The following is a 22,915-nucleotide window of genomic DNA, read 5'->3' on the forward strand; positions in this document are numbered from 1 at the left end:
TATCATAGTCAGTTATCATGTAGTGAGCTCCTGAACAGCTCCAATCGCTACAGTAATGAACAGATATAACTCTATAAGTTCATTACTGTAGCAATCTGGCTGTTTGGGAGCTCATTGCATCCTAAATAACAACGATGCAATGACTCCTATGCACATGGCCATGTTCAGACTGGATACCACGGCCCACATACAGACCGGTTTCCAAGGAGCGGGCTTGGCCATGTGCACTAAGGCCGGGGCCCCACGGGACGTAAACGCCACGATTTGCCCGCGGCTGAAACGCTGCGGGAAAAATCGCGGCGTTTTACAGTGCAAGCAAAAGGGATGGGATTCATGCGAATCCCATGCCCACTTTGCAGAAAAAAACGCAGTGCGGACACGCTGCGATTTTCAAAACCATTGCGGTTTTCAAAATCACAGCATGTCAATTATATCTACGGGAACGCCGGCGACTTTCCCATAGATATAATTGTAACAGAAAGTCTGCGGAGTAAAACTCTGCAAACTTTCTGTTGAAAGCGTTGTGGGAAGAACCGCAATGCCTTCACGCAGCGGCTCTTCCCGCAGCGCTTTAGTGCTGTGGATACGGCCCATGGGGCCTTAGCCTAAGGGTTTTCCATTGTTTAACTGGGCCTCCAATGGGTCCTCCAACAGCCTCAAAAGATTTACACCAGAAACTGACGTAAATTGTACGACACATCTGAAGCCACAGTTACACGTCGGCTTATTGCGGAAACCTTACATACCCATTCACTTCAATTTCAGACATCTGTGATCTTTTTTTGCAAACCAAATAAAATAAAATAAAAAAATAAAAAAAATCGGTGGAAACATCCTTTTCTTTTACTCATTCTTATGTATCATAGATGCAGCACAAAAGTAAAAATTATAGAAATACAAAGTATAGAAAATGGAAAAAAAAAATAATCTTATTTTCACAAACATGAAAAGCGGATCAACCATGGACAGTACACTACTTGCAAATGAGCAGAATGGGCTGCTATTCATGAACAACATAGAATAGCAGGTCCATATGTACCACAAGTGAATGAGGTCGTACTTTGGTGCACTTTTAATTGAGACTAGTATAACACCAGTTGTAAATGGAGTCTGCCACCAAAAAAAACACTGCAGAAACAATGTGTTTTGAAAAATGCAGTATGTTACTTTCACCTGTGGAAACACTGCATTTTTCCTTTAAGAGTCTAGTCACACTGAATGTTTTGGCGAGGATTTTGGCGCTGTTAGAATCCACATGGAAAAAACGCCTCCCCATAGAGTTCTATGGGTTCCGCTGGCTCTTTTTTTTTTCCAGTAGCAGAAAAAAAGCTTCCTTTGGGCAGACTGCAAAAATCAACGTAGTCAATGGGAGGCGGAAAATCCACGTGGAATTGACAAAAACTGTGTAGAAAAACCGCTAGCGTTTTTTTTCAGGGTCCATACACTGTGCTGGAGGAAAAGACATTTCCTAATTCCTGAAGCGGATTTTTTCCTCTCCAAAAAACTCAGTGTGAATGGACCGTAAGGGTAAGTTCATACAGGGTTTTTTGGTCAGGATTTTAAGGCCGTATTCGCCTCAAAATCCTGACCAATAAGACGGCTCCCATTGAAATCAATGTGAGCCGGTGAGGTGTTTTTCCGGGAGCTGGCTTGTTCCGGCTCCCGGAAAAAGAAGCGAGGTGCATATTCTTCAGGCCGTTTCGCCTCGAGATTCGGCCTGGATACTCCCTTCTCCCGACTAGGCTCATTCATTGGGCCTAATCCGGAGCAGAGTGCGCGACTGGATGCCAGTACAGTGCACCGGCATTCAGTCGCGACAACCCGCATTTTGGATCAGAACCTGCCTCCAGCTCAGGTTTCGGTCTAAAATACCCCGTGTGAACTTACCCTCAGGCTGAGGTCACACAGGGTACTTTGGTCAGGATTTTGAGGCGGAATCCAAAATCAATGGGAGTTGGTCAGTTCTTTTTTCCAGGAGTAGAAAAAAAAGCTGAAATTTCACACCAAATTCCTCACCATTTTCCTCCGTGTGAATGGACCCTTAGACTTATATGTGTTGAGGAAGTTAAAAATGAAAAACACAGAGAAAAAGGAGCAAAAAAAAAACCCACAAGCTTTTTTATTGTACATTTTCTGCTGCACTTCTTAGCTTCATTTCTGCAATTGCTCTGTGCACGCAGCTCTAATGTATTCATGGATCCTGATATTTACTCTCTTAAAGGGATTCTACCATTAAAATACTTTTTTTTCTAGTTAACATGTCGGAATAGCCTTAAGAAACACTCCTGTAGTTCTATGGAGAACAGGAGCGTACTGTGCATGCGTACGTAAGCGGCCTTCAAAAAATGGCCACCGGCTGGCCTGTGCACTTGGCTCTTGCCTGCGTCCCGATGGAAGAGCCAGCTGTGCAGGTGCCGGAGTGTGATCCCAGCTGAAAGAAGATGGCAGAAGAGGCGGTTGCTGTTGAAGATGGAGGTGTTGCTGGAGAGAGTTCTCTGGCAGCATTGGGGATGCCCCCAGTGCTGTTTGAGCACTGGGGCCCGCCCCCAGTGCTGCGAGAGAACTCATTTGCATACCGGTAAAAACGGGTATTTCTACTGAACGGCGGGCCGGAGGCAACTTATAAAGGTAGGAGACGAATAGCCTTTCTTAAGGCTATTCCGACGTGTTAACTAGAAAAAAAAGCATTTTAATGGTAGAATCCCTTTAAGATTAAAATGTATGATTTCAGATTGACAATATGTGAACAAAGAATATTCAACTCCAAGCTGCAAAATATTTGAAGAAATGACTTACTTCAGCTAAATCCTTGATTTGTTTATGGGATACATCATACGTATCAAGTCTTTGTAGCTGTGGTATATGATATAACACATGTGTAGCATAATTACAGAAAAGGCACACTGGGTTAGGACTGTATTGTGGATCTTTAAGGCCTAAATCCTTCAGGTTTGGAAGTCTTGATAAATTTGTGATCTCCTAAAAAATAAATAAATAAATAAAGTGTTAATAGAAAAGTAAAACAAAACAATCAAATAACTTTATGAGGTTAGGGCCACAACACGTTTGCAGAAAGATACACTGCTTCTTTGATTATAAAAATGTGCCTTTAGGCATGTATATGCTGCAGACTTTTTACATAAAAAAAACCTGCTAGTCGATAATAGCAGTAAGGTAGATAAAAAAATCTCATGCACTGCACAAAAAATCTGCAGTACAGATTGACTCGTGGTGTGGATTTAAAATTCGTAGTATGTCAAGTTTTGCTGTGGATTTTCACTCTTTACAATGCATAGAATGGAATGGAATCTTCTTAAATTGCATGCACACCTTTTGACTGTACTGAGTGCATGGAGATATCCAATGGTCTGTGGAAAAAATTGGGGGCCATCCTTGTATTGCCCAAATTTCACGAATTTAGAGCAGGGATCAACAACCCCTGGCACACATGGCATATTTTGCTGGCACTGCAGCCAGCACAGGACCTGAATTAATTAAATGAAGAGGGAGTGTCCCTCCAGTGCTCTGCTAGAGATGAGGTATAGGACGCTCCCCCTTCTCTCACTGCCCACCAATGAGAGGGGTGAGGGGAGGCCAGGAGGCGGAGCTCATCAACATACAGCAAAAGGACCCTGCCTACTACAGTGATAAGCTCCTGCTCTATGCATCCTGCCAACAACACGCAGACAAACTCGCAGGCAGAGACTAGTATTATATAAGTGAGGTGGCATGTAGCATGGTGGCTTTATGTAGATGAGGACAGTTTGGGTGAAGCATCTGGAAAAGTGAGGAACCAAAGAGGTCTGTTTTGCTAACTTTACAGAGGCAAGTCACTGCTGAAAGAAGTGATCATAGCGGGTCAGATGAAAGAGACAGGAAATGTGAACGATTACATCAGAGAAGTCACCTGTCATTAAATGTTTTCTGTGCTGTATTCACCTACATGGTCTGCAAAGCCCTGTGTAGAGACAGTATTTACCACTATATGCCAGTGATCAGGCTATATAACAGTGATGACAAACCTATGGCACTCGTGCCAGAGGTGGCACTCAGAGCCCTCTCTGTGGGCACCCATGTGTAGAACAGATTATACTGTGTCTTGGCCACTATGGAGCAAATTGTACTGTGTGTAGCCCACTGTGGAGCAAATTGTACTGTGTGTAGTCCACTGTGGAGCAAATTGTACTGTGTGTAGCCCACTGTGGAGCAAATTGTACTGTGTGGAGCCCACTGCAGAGAAGATTGTACTGTGTATCGGCCGCTGTGGAGCAGATTGTACTGTGTGGGGGCCCTTCTCTATTTTTATCACACAGTATCTGTTGTATAACAGACAAGTGATATTATTACAGATCGTCCATCATCGTCCACAATTGTGGATCCGCACAGTATTAAGGTTAAATTGCTGTTGGCACTTTGTGATAAATTAGTGGGTTTTGGGTTGCAGTTTGGGCATTCGGCCTCTAAAAGGTTCACCATCACTGCTATATAAAGTATATAGCAATATATATATACAGTATATTTTATATAATATAATATCGCAGCTATATAGTAGCTTCTCTTTAATAGAAATACATTATTATTATTATTACATACAAAATTTCACACTTACCTTAAATGAAGATAACTTATTACCAGACAAATTTAGTCGCTCCAGATGAATATTTGGATCCAGGCAGTTTCCTGCAAACATAAATCCATCACAGAAATTATAGTATGTTTGGGTCTATAACCTTCATGGAATAAAAACTACTACTGTAGGTTACCTGCATATCAGTGTCAAATAAAAGTCAAAATGTATGTCATATCATCCCGCTGCTTAAGTATGCAAGATGTGGAAGAAGAGTCATGATAACAGTCAGTACAAAATTGAACAGCTAAGTTGATTTCACTGCATTGCTTCTAGAGATGAGTGAACCGTTTCGGGACAAGCTAGGTTGGACTCGAATATTCCAAATTGTTAGTTTTTTAACAAAACTATTTGGGATTTGTCTCGATTGAACTAAAATGGCCACTGCAACATGCACTGTTGCAGTTATTTAGTAGTCTTGATTCACAATGAGTGGCTGGGCAGGGTAAACTATTATTTATTTAGTTTACTTATTTAGCGCCATCATATTACACAGTGCAGGACTCCCCTTAATTGTCTGGACTGTTACTTATCATAAAGTGACAGTATATCCTAGCATTATGCCATCACTTTATAAGATGGCAATCCCTCTTTTATTAATAACATACAATAAATATACAAAACTATACCACATATGGGTATAACCTCTGGTGTAATTGAACGGAAAACCATAGAAACCACCAGGTACTAAAGTTTAAGCAAAAGTGAAAAAAAAATTTATTGTATAAAATCCACATATAACAATACAACATATAACAGAAATACAAAGGGGGCAACTGAAATACCCAGTGAACCGGAGTGAAGATGGGGATTATGGTAAGTATGCACAGTACAAAACAAGTTGGTATAAATAACATAGACATAGGCCAGCAAATGTAAGTATATAAAAACGGATATATCTTTCGCGCGTCGGGTGTGGAGTGGAGTGGGACACTTGGCCTTTCCACGTGGAAAAAAGCGCCTCCCATTGATTTCAATGGGTTCTGCTAGCTTTGTTTTCCACTAGTGGAATTTCCCATTGATTTCCATGGGTTCTGCTAGCTTTTTTTTCCCACTAGTGCCACAGAACCCATTGAAATCAATGGGAAATTCCACTAGTGGAAAAAAAATCTAGCAGAACCCATTGAAATCAATGGGAGGCTTTTTTTTCCACGTGGAAAATTCCACACCAAATTCCTCACCATTTTCCTCCGTGTCAATGGACCCTTGGCAAACAGGGATGTGGAAAATCTACATGACAAAAGAATGGGGACACCAGGAACTCCTTTCCCAGGTTTTCACACACACATACATTTTCTTTTGTGGAACCCGTCTAAAAATCCACACCAATATCCACAACAAAATCCACATATTAACCAACATTGTACTGTATTGTGTTGCACAATTTTGGTGCAGATCCTGCAAGTGAAATTCCACAACAAATCTGTGAGTGAATCCTGCTTTAAAGACAGCTCTGCAAAGTGTATGCACAGTAGCACCTATTAATCCAGAGATTTGCCATGTTATTCCTCTGCTAGTGGTAGGATTAAAAGGATTGTGTGATTACAGCTGGAAAGGTAATTGAGAAGACTACAGAACAGTCTTTAACACAGTTTATATTTACATACCTATTGAGTCTATCAAGTTCCCAGCCAGATTAAGCTCTTTAAGATTCTGCAGTGTATCCAATCCCTTGAAGAAAAAAAAAGAAAAATAGATAAAAATGTAAATTAAATTCTAGCCGATTAATAAATCTAGTACATGATTCATAATGTTATTAGTTAAGAAATCAATGTATCCTGTACAGAAGATAGTTCTAGTATTATATAATGATGCTCTGGTGCTAGTATTCTATAATGTTGTACTAAGCCATTTAAAGGATTTATATTTTAATTTAGTTCATTTAAATTCATTTTCATTTAGTGCTGGATGTGATCACAAGGCGAAGGACCCACATTGCGGAAAAGTTGCTTTTTGTTGCAGATTTCGCTGTGTTTTTTATGAGCCAATGCCAAGTGTGGATTTATCAAGATGTATAAGTATAAATTATTCCTTGTAGTTTTCTGTTCCTTTTGTAGCTCAAAATCTGCAATAAGAATAATCTGCTTTTCTGTAAAGTGGGGTCTTAGCCCATATGGTGAAGTGCAGCAAAAAAAACGCTGCAGAAGAGACCTCGGTAAAAATGCATTGCATCCTCTTCAGTACTGTTTCTCACAGAAAGTCCAAAAAGAATTTATGCTCCCGTTATACCTATATAGAAAAATACAGCATTTCCGAATCTGTTTTTTTTCTGCAATTTGTGGATGGTATTAGCCAGAATCACAATCACGGCTGCAAAATAACGCGGCGTATATGATCCAAGCTCCCATTGAAATCAATGGGAGCTTTTACGGCGCGCAAAGTCTCACACGCCGTATACGTGCCACATCATGCGGCACGTTACTCCGTGTGAATGGACCCTTAATCAGATCTATGAAACTCCCTATTACAAGTCCCCATGATTACATCAAATAGCTGGTAGAGACAGGTGATGACCGCTTGGATATATATAGTCAATGGGCGGTTGGCATCTGGTAAAGGAGCTACATAAGATACTTACCTCTACTACTTCAATTTCATTATCATTTAGCCACACCACTTCCAGTTTCTTTAAGTTTTCCAAACCCTCAATAGTGGTAATGCTGTTATGATAAAGGAACAGTTTTTTCAAATGCTGGCAGTCTTGAAGTCCCTCGATTTTCTATGAAATAAAAAAAAGTATAACTGATATGATTACATTCACATTTCACATTATTTTGACATTTGCTTTAATGAGTAAATGATGTAAATGTTGCTATAGTAGATTGCTCCATATCACATGTCCTAGTTATAGACAGAAAAGGTTTCCAAAAGTGAAGATCATGGACTGTTACCGAAAATGAACCCATCATGTATCAGCAATGGCAAATTTACCATTACAAAGAGTCTATAAATGTGCAGTCCGGAGTCATAACTTTATTTTAGAAAATAGCAAAAACTTCTTGTAAAAGTAGAAGTAAGTTACTAAAAGTAGAAGAAGCATTACTTACCTCAGCAAACCCCAATTTCAATATCTGCCGTTCAAATTCCTCTTTGGACTCTGATAGTCTCTGCTTTATGGTCCTTCTTCATACACATAAAATACACTGGCTGAGGCAGGTCACCATTGTAGCCAGTGATTGGCTAACGCTGGGTTCACACCAGCGTCTAGACTCCGTTCTCAGGTTTCGTCTTCTGCATGCAGAAGACGGAAACCTGTCATGCTGAGTCCGGCCGTGAGCGCCGGTGAGCATTTTATACTCTCCGCAGAAAAACCATTTTTCTTTAAATCGGACTCAGAGTACTGCATGCCCGACTCTGTGTCCGGTTTTAAAAAATCAGTTTCGCCGCAGAGAGCATAAAACGCTCACCGGTGCTCATTGCCGGACACTTTTCAATCCCATTCAAATGAATGGGTTTGAAAGATGCCTGCAAGTTTCCGTGTCCTGCCCTGTTTTGTGCAGGAAACGGAAACCTGCAGAACGGAGTCCAGGGCGCAGATGTGAACGATCCCTGAGCGGTCATTTCCTGTGTGTCAAGAAGGACCATCAAGTAGGAGAGAAGTGTGAAATTTTAGATCGGCAAGGGTTGGAGAATTGGTCAAGTGAGTAATGTTTTTTTTATTTATAACCAATTCTGCCTCTTTTCTAAAATATGTTATCCTGCCGTACAGCATCATTAACATGTTTTTTTTTCTATTTTGATACAATGAAGACTAACTTACAGATAGCTGACACTCTGTAATCCACAATTCTTCAAGTAGTGGGCAACATTTCAGATCACAGATAGTTTCTATACTCTGTCCAACTAAGGTCAAGTTGGTAAGATTTGGGAAGTAAGACAGCCCCACCATTTTCGGATAACCAGAGAAGAACATTTCAAGAGTTTTTGTTGCCGGTCCATCTTGTCTAATCTTGTCGTAATTTACACCATTGCCCAGACACTACAAGAAAAAAACATAGTCAGTAGCAAAAAATATCTTTACATCACATATATACATGTATTAATAAAAAAGTCATTCTGAATTTGCAATCACTTAGTACATCTTTACCATGCCCTGACTGACCTTCCTTTTTCATCGCATAACTCACAATAGGGCCCATTACATACAGCCATAAGGCAATATATAGAATTTTATAGCCCAACTGCAACACCCATTCCCTACAAGGCCTAAGCCCTCGTTCACATCAGCATTTGGATTCCGTCCAGGGGAGTCTGCATGGTGATCCCCCCAAATGGAATACCAAATGCAAGTGCAAGCGCTGGAGCAGTAAAATCTGCGGCGCGCTGCCCGCACGAATCATGCGGACAGGAAAGTAGAATGTGAACGCGGACTCCCCCGTACGGAATACAAACGCTGAGGTGAACGAGGCCTAACTGAGACAAACATAGATTACTATGGAATCCTTTGGTTGGCTAAGTATGGTTCAATGCATGGGGTCCAGGTGTTGCAGACCCCACAGACCCTAAAATGCAGCAGTTTTACAGTGGTCTGATGTGGGCTTACAGAAAACCTGCCTGCAAATTTTTCCGTCTCTGACTCCACCCAAAACTGGCCCTGACTACAACTCTATGACTGGTTTTATAAGGCAAAAAATTAGTCTGCAGGCATTACTGCACATTTTCCGTATGTTTGCTGTCAATTTTCCTATACTTTCCTGTCATTTCCTCAATTGGCTGTGCGGCTACTCCTACTTTATGGTAATAGCATGTATATGTGTATATATATCTTTGTTGATAATACAAGTTCATAGGTGTTGAAACATCAATCATTTTTAATATACGGAATTGTTTTCTTCCTGAGAATGATATGACACCTGTAGAAGACGATAGCATGTTCCAATTACTAGAAGAAGACAATACAGTCCATACTGAGCTATGTGACCTTTCTCAAATGAGCTGTGCGAGAACTTCATGAAAAGCGACAATTAGGAAATATTGCCTTGAAAGCTGTAACCTCTGCATTTGCCATTTCTGCAATATTTCTAATTAACTAATCTGCAAGGCCAAGAACAGAGTTTTGATAGTATTACTAGCTCATAAAACAGAAGGAGCACATAGTAATACACATAAATTAGCGTATCATCATCATAATCATTATTCATAGCATTATCATAGATGTCTTTACAAAGAAAGGATTCTGCGCTGACAAAATGCATGGGTTTCACATGAAGTGGATTTTATCACTGCAGATTTGATGATGTACTGCCGATACTTCTGCTTTTTACGTTGTAGATATACCACTGCATGGTGAAATCTACTGCCAATCCACAATAATATCTATAAGGCAGGGGCATAACTATACAGCGTGACGATGCAGCAATCGCTTCCAATCCCTGGGGCCAGAGGAGACCCAAAGGGCTCTCTACAACATAAGAGGACACTAGGATTATAAATAGCACAGTGTTAGTGGGGGCCCCATTACAGATTTTGTTTTGAGGCTCAGGAACTTCAAGTTATCCCTCTGCCACAAAGGAAAACATCTAAGGGTCCATTAATACAGCAGAATTCGGCACTAATTTTAGAGTAGATTCCACCTAAAAATCAGTGCCAAATTCTGCTCTGAATTCAATGGCAGCAAACATTGAAGAGGAATGCTCAATCTTGCCATGAATTTCCCTGTTGGTTCAGAACCTGCAGCGAGTGCCTCTCTGCGGCTTAGGCCCTTTCATCTGAGCGGGAGGCTGCAGGGATGGAAATGGAGGAGGAATTTGAAGTGGAGGTCCATATCCACAGTGCTATTCCTCCAGCCTTTCCCATACACAATGCATGCTTGATTCCACCAAGTGTGCATAGGTTCTCAATGAACTTCCAAATACTCCACCCAGGGAAGCAGAGGGCTGGGTATTGTAAGGTTTAGTTCACACGTTGGGGGTTCCGCGCGGGTTTTGACACAGAGAGAGACGCGTCGAGACGCGTCTCTCTCTGGTCAAAACCTGCCTTCCGCGACCATCGTGGTCGCGGCTTTCCCCTCCTATGTCGGCTCAAATGAATGAGCCGACATAGGAGGGTGCTGCCGCTAGGCAGAAGCCGCGGCCCAGCGCGCCGCGGTTTCCGCCTGAAGATAGGACATGTCGCTTCTTTTCTCTGCTAGCAGCAGCCTGCCGCTAGCGGAAAAAAGAAGCCCGGCGGTCTTCATAGACCACCATTGTAAAGGGGTGGATTTTGAAGCAAAATCCGCTGTCAAAATGTGCCCCTATGCCCACGTGTGAACGAGTGTCATCTTTCCAGTGGAGAGCATTGAGAAACCAACTTTTCTGTAATGTCTATGGGAATAGTGACCCCAGAATTCTACCGCCTCCTATTTCCACCACTGTACTCTAGAAAGATTCATTAATATTACATGGTACTTACCAATTCTTTAATTATTTCTTCTGAATTGAAGTCATCAATAGAGACCATCTTCTCACCATCAAAATGTCAGAAACATCCCAAATTTCTGTCCCTAAATGAAATAGAAATAATTTACTGGAAATGAAAACTTCTGTTGTCATGTAAATATGTGAGATTAGGTTTGTAATGACGCATCATAGCTTGTGGGAGTCAATCAGGGCCATTCTATATGGCTTCATTATCATTCTACACCCAGATGTATTTCTCTTTACTGATAATTTATAGAAAGCAATGCAGGATGTTATAAATTGTATATTACCCATCATGGGGCAGCTTATACAGAGGTGCCTATAGAATAATAACATGATCCAGGATTGAGGCAGAGTAGTGGATTAGGTGCCCAAGGTCTCACTGAAATTAATGGAGCGGTGTGTGTCTTTACGACTATATATTCCCCCTTGTTCTTGTGATCAGTGGCCAAGCACTACCAATCTGCAACTTATGCCCCGATCCTGTTTATAGGGATATCCTATAAGGGGCTATACAGGAATAAATTCAAAGCTCACTGAGGGTGCCCCTGGTCCTTGGGCAGCATGTCCCCTTTCTTTTTGGCGCACAGACTTCTGGAGCCAGAAATACATCCCCATGTCCCCGTGTGCAGCTTTTAATTCAATGCAGGCCACTTTCAGCATGGTCGTTCTGCAATCGGTCTAATCCACAGAGTTTAACCTTTGCATATGAAAGATGTGCACAAACTACAGAGAAATCTGCAAGTGAGCCGCTGAGAGTAAGCTCACACGGGGGTTTCTTGGTCAGGATTTTGAGGCCGTATCCGCCTAAAAATCCTGACCAAAAAGACAGCTCTCATTGAAATCAATGGGAGCCGGTCAGGTGTTTTTTCAGGGAGCCGTTTGTTCTGGCTCCCGGAAAAAAAGAAGCGAGATGCTCATTCTTCAGGCAGATTCGCCTCGCGACATCTGCCTGGAGACACTCCCTCCTGACTAGGCCCATTCATTTGGGCCTAATCCGAAGCGGAGTGTGTGACTGGATGCTGGTGCACTGCATCAGCATCCCGTCGCAGCTACCCGTATTTTGGTCCAGAACCTGAGGCAGTCTCAGGTGAACTTACCCTGAGAGAAAAACACCGATTTAGGGGTGCTTTTTACTGCAGCAATTTTATAGTGGAAAGTACAGTGGGGCAAAAAAGTATTTAGTCAGTCACCAATAGTGCAAGTTCCACCACTTAAAAAGATGAGAGGCGTCTGTAATTTACATCATAGGTAGACCTCAACTATGAGAGACAAAATGAGAAAACAAATCCAGAAAATCACATTGTCTGATTTTGTAAGAATTTATTTGCAAATTATGGTGGAAAATAAGTATTTGGTCACCTACAAACAATCAAGATTTCTGGCTCTCACAGACCTGTAACTTCTTCTTTAAGAGTCTCCTCTTTCCTCCACTCCTTACCTGTAGTAATGGCACCTGTTTAAACTTGTTATCAGTATAAAAAGACACCTGTGCACACACTCAAACAGTCAGACTCCAAACTCCACTATGGTGAAGACCAAAGAGCTGTCAAAGGACACCAGAAACAAAATTGTAGCCCTGCACCAGGCTGGGAAGACTGAATCTGCAATAGGCAACCAGCTTGGATTGAAGAAATCAACTGTGGGAGCAATAATTAGAAAATGGAAGACATACAAGACCACTGATAATCTCCCTCGATCTGGGGCTCCACGCAAAATCTTACCCCGTGGGGTCAAAATGATCACAAGAACGGTGAGCAAAAATCCCCGAATCAGGCGGGGACCTAGTGAATGAACTGCAGAGAGCTGGGACCAATGTAACAAAGCCTACCATCAGTAACACACTACGCCGCCAGGGACTCAGATCCTGCAGTGCCAGACGTGTCCCACTGCTTAAGCCAGTACATGTCCGGGCCCGTCTGAAGTTTGCTAGAGAGCATATGGATGATCCAGAAGAGTATTGGGAGAATGTCCTATGGTCTGATGAAACCAAACTGGAACTGTTTGGTGGAAACACAACTCATTGTGTTTGGAGGAGAAAGAATCCTGAGTTGCATCCATCAAACACCATACCTACTGTAAAGCATGGGGGTGGAAACATCCTGCTTTGGGGCTGTTTCTCTGCAAAGGGGCCAGGACGACTGATCCGGGTACATGAAAGAATGAACGGGGCCATGTATCGTGAGATTTTGAGTGCAAACCTCCTTCCATCAGCAAGGGCATTGAACATGAAACGTTTGACCTCTGTCATTGCCAACAAAGGATATATAACAAAGTATTGAGATGAAATTTTGTTACTGACCAAATACTTATTTTCCACCATAATTTGCAAATAAATTCTTACAAAATCAGACAATGTGATTTTCTGGATTTGTTTTCTCATTTTGTCTCTCATAGTTGAGATCTACCTATGATGTAAATTACAGACGCCTCTCATCTTTTTAAGTGGTGGAACTTGCACTATTGGTGACTGACTAAATACTTTTTTGCCCCCACTGTATCTGGTGTGGTCTTACTCAAAGGATAAACTCACACAGGTCACTTTGCAACTTTTTGCAAATTGTTTGTCGTTGTTTCTTTGTAGACAGATGTTACTTTAAACTCTACAACAAATCCTTGTACAGTCTAAATATACAACATTTTAGTTTTGGGATTTTGTGGTGTTCATAGTCTTTTTTTCTGAAAATGCAACATGCTGCGAGTATGGTATTTTTTTCTGTAAATTTTTCCATTGGCTTCTTTAAGACTTCAAAAATGCCAGAAAAAACGCTTTTACAAGTCTTTAAAATGCTGAAACAAAATGTTTGAAGGAAGTGCCATAGATGTTCTCTATAGATGTTTTCTTCTCTATTATTTTCAGGAAAGGACCAGAAAGAAAATCCAGAAAGTATATCTGTCCCCATTATTACTATTTTATGTCTCTCGGTTTACATATGTTGAACTATCCAATGCAGTTTCCCTCCAGTGTCATACAGAAAGGCTGGAGGGACACTGGTGGGCTAAGGCCCCATGTTGCAGAAATGCAGCTTTTTTTGTTGCAGGTTTTGTTGCGGTTTTTTGAGGTAAAGCCAACAATGGCTACAAAAGGAATGGGAAATATAGAGAAAGTTCTTATACTTCTCCTTTCTGCTCAATTCATTCCTGGCTTTGGCTCAAAAAACTGCAACAAAATCTGCAACATAAAAAGCTGTTTTTCTGCAACATGGGGCCTTAGCCTAAAACAGAAACCATGCGCACCTAAACAAGCCATTTTTGCATTATTTGCATCAGTTGGAGCAGATGTCATTTAAACAGCAGACAGAACAATGCTGCAATCTTTTAGTTGTCTATTTGAAGCTATGGATGCTAGGATGATGCACAAAGTGCATAAAATGTCACAAGATGTGCCAAGCTCAGGCATAAAGCAACTGGCTGGATACAACTGACATACGTAAACCCCTTACAAATATTACCATGCAGGCAGGGGTATAACAGGTAACCAAGCAGGCCCCACAGCAAAACTTATAATTTGGCCCCATTTCACCACCAGCAAGTTCAGAACTTGAAATTTGTAAGATTATTTTGTTTTCTTTCACAGACAGGGATAACACACATAGTAACTTACAGTACAGATAACTACCTGAGACATCCCATGTCTTTTCCTTAGGCTAGGGCCGCCGCTGACTGGCCTGAGCAATCACATAACCACAGAGGCCAATAAGGGGGTCTAAGAAAAGGCACCCCAGGACTTGACAGTGTGCCGGGGACACGAGAAAACACCGGAGCAGCAGAGCTCGGCCATGCTGGGAGACACCAGAGCATCGGGCACATGCGAGGATGTATTTTTTTTTCAACTTCTGACCTAATATATATATATATATATATATATATATATATATATATATATAATATACATATATAGTTATCCTGGACAACCTCTCTATGCCTATGTGGGCATTTATGTGAACAATATCAGCAGCTGCTATAAACAGCACATTTTATAAACATAGGGCTCCTTTATCTGTCAGGCCCGTCACAGTAAAGCAGATCTACCCTGCCATCGCTGCATAGAGCGTTCTTAGCATGTGCATATTGTAATGTGACAGGAGCTTATACTGCATACGATGTGCAGACACATCCAGCTTTATCACTGCATCACATTGGACACAATCCATTTGACACTTCTTATACTGAGCTGCTGTCACAGATATGCACAGAGGGAAGAGAGAACTATACGCTGAATAATCTGCTTTATTGCCAGTTGTCTGCAGATCTTTGTGGTTCCCCACTGATAATAAAGCATCATTCCATGTGTGTAATTTGTTGCTGGTCTTACATCAATCACGGCCTGTAAATCCTGTAAAGCAAGCATTTTCTATGACTGTGAAGCCGCAGTACAGACAGTTGGACACCAGGTGGCTATATGACTGCACTAAAAATAACCACACAAAGCCTTTCAGCAGACTCACTGAACATCAGGATGACTTAAATAGAGCAGCCCTGGTCAGAATGACCAGAAAATGGACAAAATTGCCAAAAACTAAAATTCAGCAGGAATTATGTAACAATGTTCTAACACAACAATGACAATATGAGAAAAGACTACAAACAAAGCTAAAGGGTCTGTATGTACACTTAACAACCAACTTTTATTGATGTCTTAACACATCGAAAATAAGAAATGAACCAGTAGACTGTAATTAACCGAAATGGTCTACAGCGCCAATAACGACCTATCTGTCTCCACAGCAACAGACAACAAACAATCCCTGTGCAGTCTGATCCTGCAGTCATATTCCCTTCTGTCCCTCCTTTCCTTCTTGATAACCTACCAAATGTATATTAACAAAAAATAGGAGACAAATGGAAGGAAATAAGACGACATAAATAGACAAGACATGGTTTGTCACCAAGGAAAAACATAGTTTGCGTGGGAGCTGTAGATACAGAACAAGATTTATTTAATTAAAATCGACGGTGAAGTTCCTTTATTTTATTTGAGCAAAAACGCAAGTCAGGCCAGTATGTTTTTTTCTTTTCGTTTTTTACCAGCCTCATCTGAGGCCAATATTTTTATAGTTCGACATGCTTTTATTGAAAATGTCTTCAGTACGTAATGTGAATATTAACATTGCCAAGAACATCGCCCCTAGTTCTCAGTTTGATGCCAGGCTCGTATTAAAGTGTACACAGGGTTTGCCAAATAGCCAATAATAATGTAAAGAAACAGCAAATTCTAAATAAATGTTGAATCCCGAGAGAGGAAGAATAATAGAAAGACAGAGAAGAATAAGGAAGAAAAGAAAACTGAGGAATAATGGGAAGGCCAAGCCCTTATCAAATAATGTGTGCCAGTGTATTACTGGCACAAGCCATTCTAGGTAGTTATCCATGAGTCAATGGAGAGAGGGTTCCAAAACATTGACAAAAGTGCCTCGCCAGGGTACAGGTGATGGGCAGCCAACGCATGGAGGTGTATAAGTGGGTGTTTTTCCGCCCTAGTGAGGACAGCACTCGGCATTCTCTCCAAATATGCAACATGGACCCCACATCACCAACATATGGATGGAGCCTGAGGAAAGGGAAGGCCTTGAGGAATTGGTAAGGAGTTTTGTACCATTGAAAGAGAATTCTTTAGTTCAATTTTTGCAACCTACACGATATAAACAGTTTACGAATTAAGGTGAAAGAGTTAAAGGTTGTCCAATTTCAGGAAATAAATATTATTGTTTGTGTAATGAAAGTTAGGTCTAGTTCACATTTGCATTCGGTATTCTGTTCGGGGAGTGGACTTGAGAATACCGAATGCATTAAAAAGCAATGAGCAATGAAAGCACAAGGACCCCATAGACTATAATGGAATCCGTGTGTTTACTGTGCGGTGTCCGCACAAATCATGCGGAGAGGAAAGTAGTTCTATAGTCTATGGGGTCTGTGTGCTTTCATTGCTCACCGCTTTGTACCGAACGCAGATGTGAACCAGGCCTTATACAATTTTCCAATACAATGTCTGTATCAACCTCTCACAGATTTCTAGATCTCTGCTTGCTGTTGTTCATTCAGCTTGCTTGCAGTGGATAGAAATCAGTTTATGGTCATGTGATAGACAGTCCATGATCATGTGATGAACACACAGGTGCAGAGCTCGTTACAAGACTGTTGATTACTGTGCTGTGACTGTAACGAGCTGTGCACATGTGCGTGTACTAGGGCAAAATCTGGAGTTAAGCCAAAGGTTTCTCAATGCTTACACTAGGTTCACACTAGCATTCAAGTTTCCGTTCTTCGAGTCTGCTTGGGAACCTGAAAAACGTAAACCCAATCTGCTTAAAAAGGAGTTACCCCTTAGGCCCCATTCACACAGGGCAAGAGAGGGCGGATTTTGGCACTGAATCCACGTCATAATCTACCCCCTCACAATAGCGGTCTATGTAGACTGCTAGCTTACTTTTTTCCATGAACGGCAACATGCAAAAAAGAAGCGAGCTGCCCTTTCTTCAGGCGGATTCTGCGGCTGATTCAGACACGGCGTCCGCTTCGTGGCAGCACGCTCCAGGCTAGGCCCATTCATTTGGGCCTAATCTGGAACTGAGTGCTGCGACTGTCGGAAGCCATGACAATCACAGCAGGCATATTTTGGTCCAATTCTGACACGTCTTCCCGTGTCACAATCAGGACCAAAATACGCCCCCTTGCCCCGTGTGAACTAGGCCATAGACTGTGATAGATTCACAGGATTTTTCCCCCTGTATTTTTCAAGCGGAATAGGGGATGGAATCCTGCAAAGGTAAACAAGTGCAGATGTGAACTCAGCCTTATACAGTATTTTGGGAAATGGTGCAGCTCTCCTTTGTTCTAAATGGGCAAATGATGGCTCTACAGGATAGGTCATCAATATTAGATGAGCGGGAAGTCTGAGTCTCGGCATTCCTGCATACGTGTTTGAATGAGTCATGGCAAGCACTGTCTCCAATGTTTTTAATTTACATAGTAGAAGCTGGGCAGGGACAACTCCTTCAGACTACTGGGTAGCAGGGGTAGCAGCAGTCAGACCCCCACCAATAAGATATTGAAGTCAATGACAGAAATGCTATCCCACTCACTAGAGAGAGTTAATAAAAGTTAACCAGTAAGGGGGCGTTCACACTACCGTCTGTGTCCGACAGGTAGTGTCCGCTCCTAGTGTCCGTTCAAAATCTGGCACGGACATTAGGAGCGGACACTAGCTGTGTCCGTGACACTTGCCATTCATTTAAATGGCGATCGGGTGCGTTCTTTTGCACTCCGTGCCCTTCCTTCACTGTCTGCATGTAAAGATGTCCGACTTTTCAAGCGGACAGAAAAACTTCTTCTTTATATTTTATATGGACTATGTTGTTTACTGAGAGCACCACCATAGGATCATTCAATAATTCCCCTCATCCTACCTTGTTACTTCAAACCTGCATTAAGCAGTGCCACCTCAGTCTTTTTGTATATGTCCTCATCTCTACTCTGTTTACAATTGCTACTTTTAATCCCCTTTTCTGTCCTCTAGGGGACGACAGCGTTTGCCATCAGCATAACAAGGTGTCAGTATGCAATCAGTATGTGCATCAGTCCATTTTAAGTCTCAAACTGAATTCAATCGGACGGATGGCATACTGATGTGTGAACCAAGCATAAGTAGTATGTACTTCATCATGTAATACACAAGCCTCATACAGCAATGTGTATGCTAAAACAGTATTGGTACTTAAGGGGTTAATTCCTCAGCTGCGTAGGTCACCATGGTTACTGCATCCACCTACAACCAATAGGATTGCTGGATAGGTATTTGAAAAAAAAAATCAGTTGTCTGCTGTCAGTTAGCGCTCAGTGTGAACAGGAGCTGGACGTCTGTGTGACTGGCTCTGCAGAGGGGACAACTTTATGGTGACAACTTTGGTAAGAAATCTAATGATATTACTCAGGATCTTAAGACACGACCAATCAATAGACATAACATGTTACAAATAATGGCTGGTGGTGGAGACTGTTAGTAATTGCCCAGCATTGGTCTCCGTTCACACAAGTACATTATTCTGCTCCATCATTTATATGACAAATAAACTTTCCCACCTTGCCATGTTTAATAAGATTTCTTCCTGTGTCCACTAATATCAGTTGTCAGCAGCTATCTCTGGGCAGGCAGAACAGCGCAGTCAGCTCTGCTACTCCGCATACTTATAAAAGCGAGATCCTTCTGATTTTATATTTCTACTATTACAAATAGTGCCTGTTCTGCCTTCTATTCTGATCCATTAGGATATGTTCACACACAGTTTTTTTGCAGGCTGAAAAAATCTGCTTCAGGAATTAGGAAACGTTTAATGCATTTTTTTTAGATGATTCTTTTTTTGTCTGTGGTTTAGATGCGTTTTTTTACGCCTCCCAGGGATTTTCAGGCCTGGGCCTCATATGGCGTAATGTGGCGTTTTACAGTCAGAGTAGACCGGATGGGATTGTAGCAAATCCCTTGCCCTCTTTGCAGTTAAAATCTCACTGTGGACACACCGCGATTTCCAAAACTGGTGCAGTTTTGAAAATCAAGCTGAAAAAATCAGCTAGAGGGAAAAAAAACTGCTACTAACAGATTCCACCTCAAAATCAGCCTGCAACAAACTCTGTGTGAACATACCCTTAGAAACCAAAGTCCTCATTTAGTACATGTGATAGGAAATGCTTTTGGTACACACATGTCTATAGTCCCCTATTAGGTGGACAGATGCCAAAAGCATGGCAGTACATGGACAACATGCTCGCTTACTTACTTGTATAGGAAGGTGCAGCTTGCAGTGGAAATGGGTGGCAGTGACTCTTTTTGTCAACCAAGGCTGAAGTCAAATATTGCGCAAAAGCTGCTTTTTGTTTGTGGCAGATTTTGCTGCATTGTTTTTAACCAAAGCCAAGAGGGACGTCAACAAAAACGGGAAATATATAGGAAGTGCTTATACTTCTATCACCACTCTATCAGGTTCTCCTACTTCACTAAGGGCTAGTTCACACAGAGGTTTTTGCAGGTGGATTTTGACGCGGAATTCATTTTAATGGGAGCTGCTTCTTTTTCCTGCTAGCAATTTTTTTCAGCAAGCGGGAAAAAGAAGCGACATGCCCCTTCTTCCCATGGATTCCGCGGCTCGAGACTCCCTCCTAATTAGGCCCATTCATTCAGGCCTAATCAGGAGCGGGATGCCACGATAGGATGCTGGTGCACTGCATTGTTATCCTGTCGCAGCTAGCTACGCGGAGAGTTCACACGGTGGGAAAGAGCTCCAGTAAGAAACATTTGTATATACAGTATGTGTATGGCAAGTATATGGTACGGATATGTACAGACATATATATCTGTATGTTTGTGTGTTTATTTATTTATACATGTCTTAAAGAAGTGGAAATGATACAATGTTTATCTCTATACACAGCATGTACGTATATACATGTATAATATGCATCTATATGTACATGAAAGTTGTGTGTACTATACATTTATATCATAGTTATGTACAGTATGTTTCTATTGTATAGTTAAGTAATAGACCCCTGTATACAATTTATGTAAAGGTGTGTGTGCAATATGGATCTATATGTTTGCTTGTCTATAAGCCTTGCTAATTATGTTGAGAAATATTAAAAGCGACAGGAAGCAAAAAAGCTTCAGCTTCTTAAGCCTGCTATACCGCTAAGAAGATCGCCAGCACTCTATCTATTGTAGAAATCAAATTACTTTATTTTCCAACCCTTTCCCAAATATGTGTAAAACGGGTACAACTGAAAAGACGAATTGGCTTATGCCTTTCCGAATTCAGGCCCATTCAATTGCTAAGAAGAAGATCCTTATACTAGTGATGGATTAGGTAAGGAATGACTAGGAAAAGCCACCTTCTAGGGAAACGTCCTTGAGTGGCTCAAAGTGTGGAGACTGCTTATGCTCTAACACTGGATAGAGATCCCAAGGAAGGACAGCTGGTTATAAGGAGGCGCTATGTGGGCACCTCCTTGTATATAGGTTTTAATGGCTAAGCTGGAAGCTGCGGGCCCCTGAAACAGAAGAGTCAGGGCACATATCTGATCTTTAACATTCAAAAGCCATGGCATTAAATGTAGTGGCTCTAAATGTAGGTGGAAAACAGGTCCCTGAGAAAAAAGACTAGCTCAGATAAAGGCTATGCCATCGAATGTCGGCCAAGAATGTGACCACATTGGTGTACCCGAGACCAATCTAGGAGTGATGAGAATCGCTGGAATGTGATTGATCCTGGGAGGGAGCAGGGAAGAGAGACATAGAGTATGGAACTAGGTCCAAAGCATCCATGGCATGGCCTGATCTGAGACACGAAGGTGAAGAGGGAACTTGTAGGCTATGGGTAGAAATGTCATCAATGAAGTCTTGCTGAAGAAATCACTTGCCTGGGTCCAAACATTGCCAGCTGTGGAAGTGCACAATTCCGTTATCCATAGCTGGAATGTGGATTGCCAACAGCGCCAGGATGGGATTTTCTACTCATTCCAGGCATCTGGTTGTTTGGGCCATTAATGTCAATTTTGGGTTAAGCCCTAGTGGTTCAGGTAAGTTACAGGTGTCGGATTGTCCGATCATCCGATGACTGCCAGTGAATCAGAAGAAAGAACAAATCCAGTGGATGACGTGGGAAGTGACTGTTGAAACAGCGAGAAGAATGGGGCAATCCAGCGCCACTGGGGAACTAAGCTAGGATCGCCTGTTGGATTGGGCAGGTGTGAAACTAGAAGTAAGGAAAATCCCCAGGGAGGAAACCAAGGAACCCAGAACATGCATGCAGGAGCGGACAGGGATGGGTGAGTTCAGGAGCAGAAAACAGACCTGAGCCTGGAGGAACATATGTGAGATGTCATCAAAGAAGTCTTGCTGAAGAAATCACTTGCCCGGGTCCAAACATTGCCAGCTGAGGAAGTCCACAATTCCGTTATCCATAGCTGGAATGTGGATTGCCTACAGTGCCAGGATGGGATTTTCTGCTCATTCCAGGCATCTGGTTGTTTGGGCCATTAGGGTCAATTTTGGGTTAAGCCCTAGTGGTTCAGGTAAGTTCCGGCTGTCGGATTGTCTGATCATCTGATGACTGTCAGTGAATCAGAAGGAAGGAACAAATTCGGTGGATGACGTGGAAAGTGACCGTTGAAACAGAGTGAGAAGAATGGGGTAATCCAGCGCCAATGGGGAACTAAGCCAAGATCACCTGTCGGATTGGGCAGGTGTGAAACTAGAAGTAAGGAAAATCCCCAGAGAGGAAACCAAGCAACCCAGAACATGCATGCAGGAGCGGATAGGGATGGGTGAGTTCAGGAGCAGAAAACATACCTGAGCCTGGAAGGACATATGTTTCTCCTTGGAGAGAAGGATCCTGGCAAAACTCTATCATACTCTAGGACTAGAAAGCAGATCCGCCTGGATGAAAGACACGATTTTTGATCACTCAACTGAAGTGAGTGAGGGTGTCCTAGGGATCTAGAGGCTGTACAGGAACTGAAATTGAGAAGGAGTTTTCACCAGAATGTCGTCCAGGTAGGGAATGCCATGACCATGGCTAGGAACCTTGCGAACACACAAGGTACAATGGCGAAAAGAGATTGCGTTTCGACAACGTATGTAATACATTTACACACAAAATTCTGATTTTAGAGATAAAGCACAATAATCCATGACATGTGTGTGCCCATCAACCACTTGGTGGCTTTATTACGATGGGTCCCTACACTAACACTTCATATATATAGGGCAGGAGATAACCCTCTTATATACTCACTGTTACAGTAATAGTATATAACTGGTATCTTGTCTATAAGGGGAGTACAGCATTTCTTATAAAAGTCTTAGTGTAGGGACCCATCTGAATGAGGTCGCCGTGACGTG

The 22,915-nt window shown here is 42.0% G+C and overlaps 1 protein-coding gene across 1 annotated transcript in view; it reads right to left on the minus strand.

The window, feature by feature from the left end:
- LRRC9 (leucine rich repeat containing 9) overlaps positions 1–22,915 on the minus strand; it is an 88,218-nt gene that overhangs the window by 60,712 nt on the left and 4,591 nt on the right. The window contains exons 2-7 of the mRNA XM_075282719.1: positions 11,018–11,108; positions 8,388–8,606; positions 7,206–7,346; positions 6,235–6,298; positions 4,610–4,680; positions 2,797–2,979 (exon numbers count right to left, since the gene is read on the minus strand). Of these exons, the coding sequence (XP_075138820.1) occupies positions 2,797–2,979; positions 4,610–4,680; positions 6,235–6,298; positions 7,206–7,346; positions 8,388–8,606; positions 11,018–11,065 (726 nt within the window). The 5' untranslated portion in view covers positions 11,066–11,108. The remainder of the gene's footprint in view (positions 1–2,796; positions 2,980–4,609; positions 4,681–6,234; positions 6,299–7,205; positions 7,347–8,387; positions 8,607–11,017; positions 11,109–22,915) is intronic.

This window comes from Leptodactylus fuscus, chromosome 7 (genome assembly GCF_031893055.1).
Source record: "Leptodactylus fuscus isolate aLepFus1 chromosome 7, aLepFus1.hap2, whole genome shotgun sequence".
In the NCBI taxonomy this organism is placed as follows: domain Eukaryota; kingdom Metazoa; phylum Chordata; class Amphibia; order Anura; family Leptodactylidae; genus Leptodactylus; species Leptodactylus fuscus.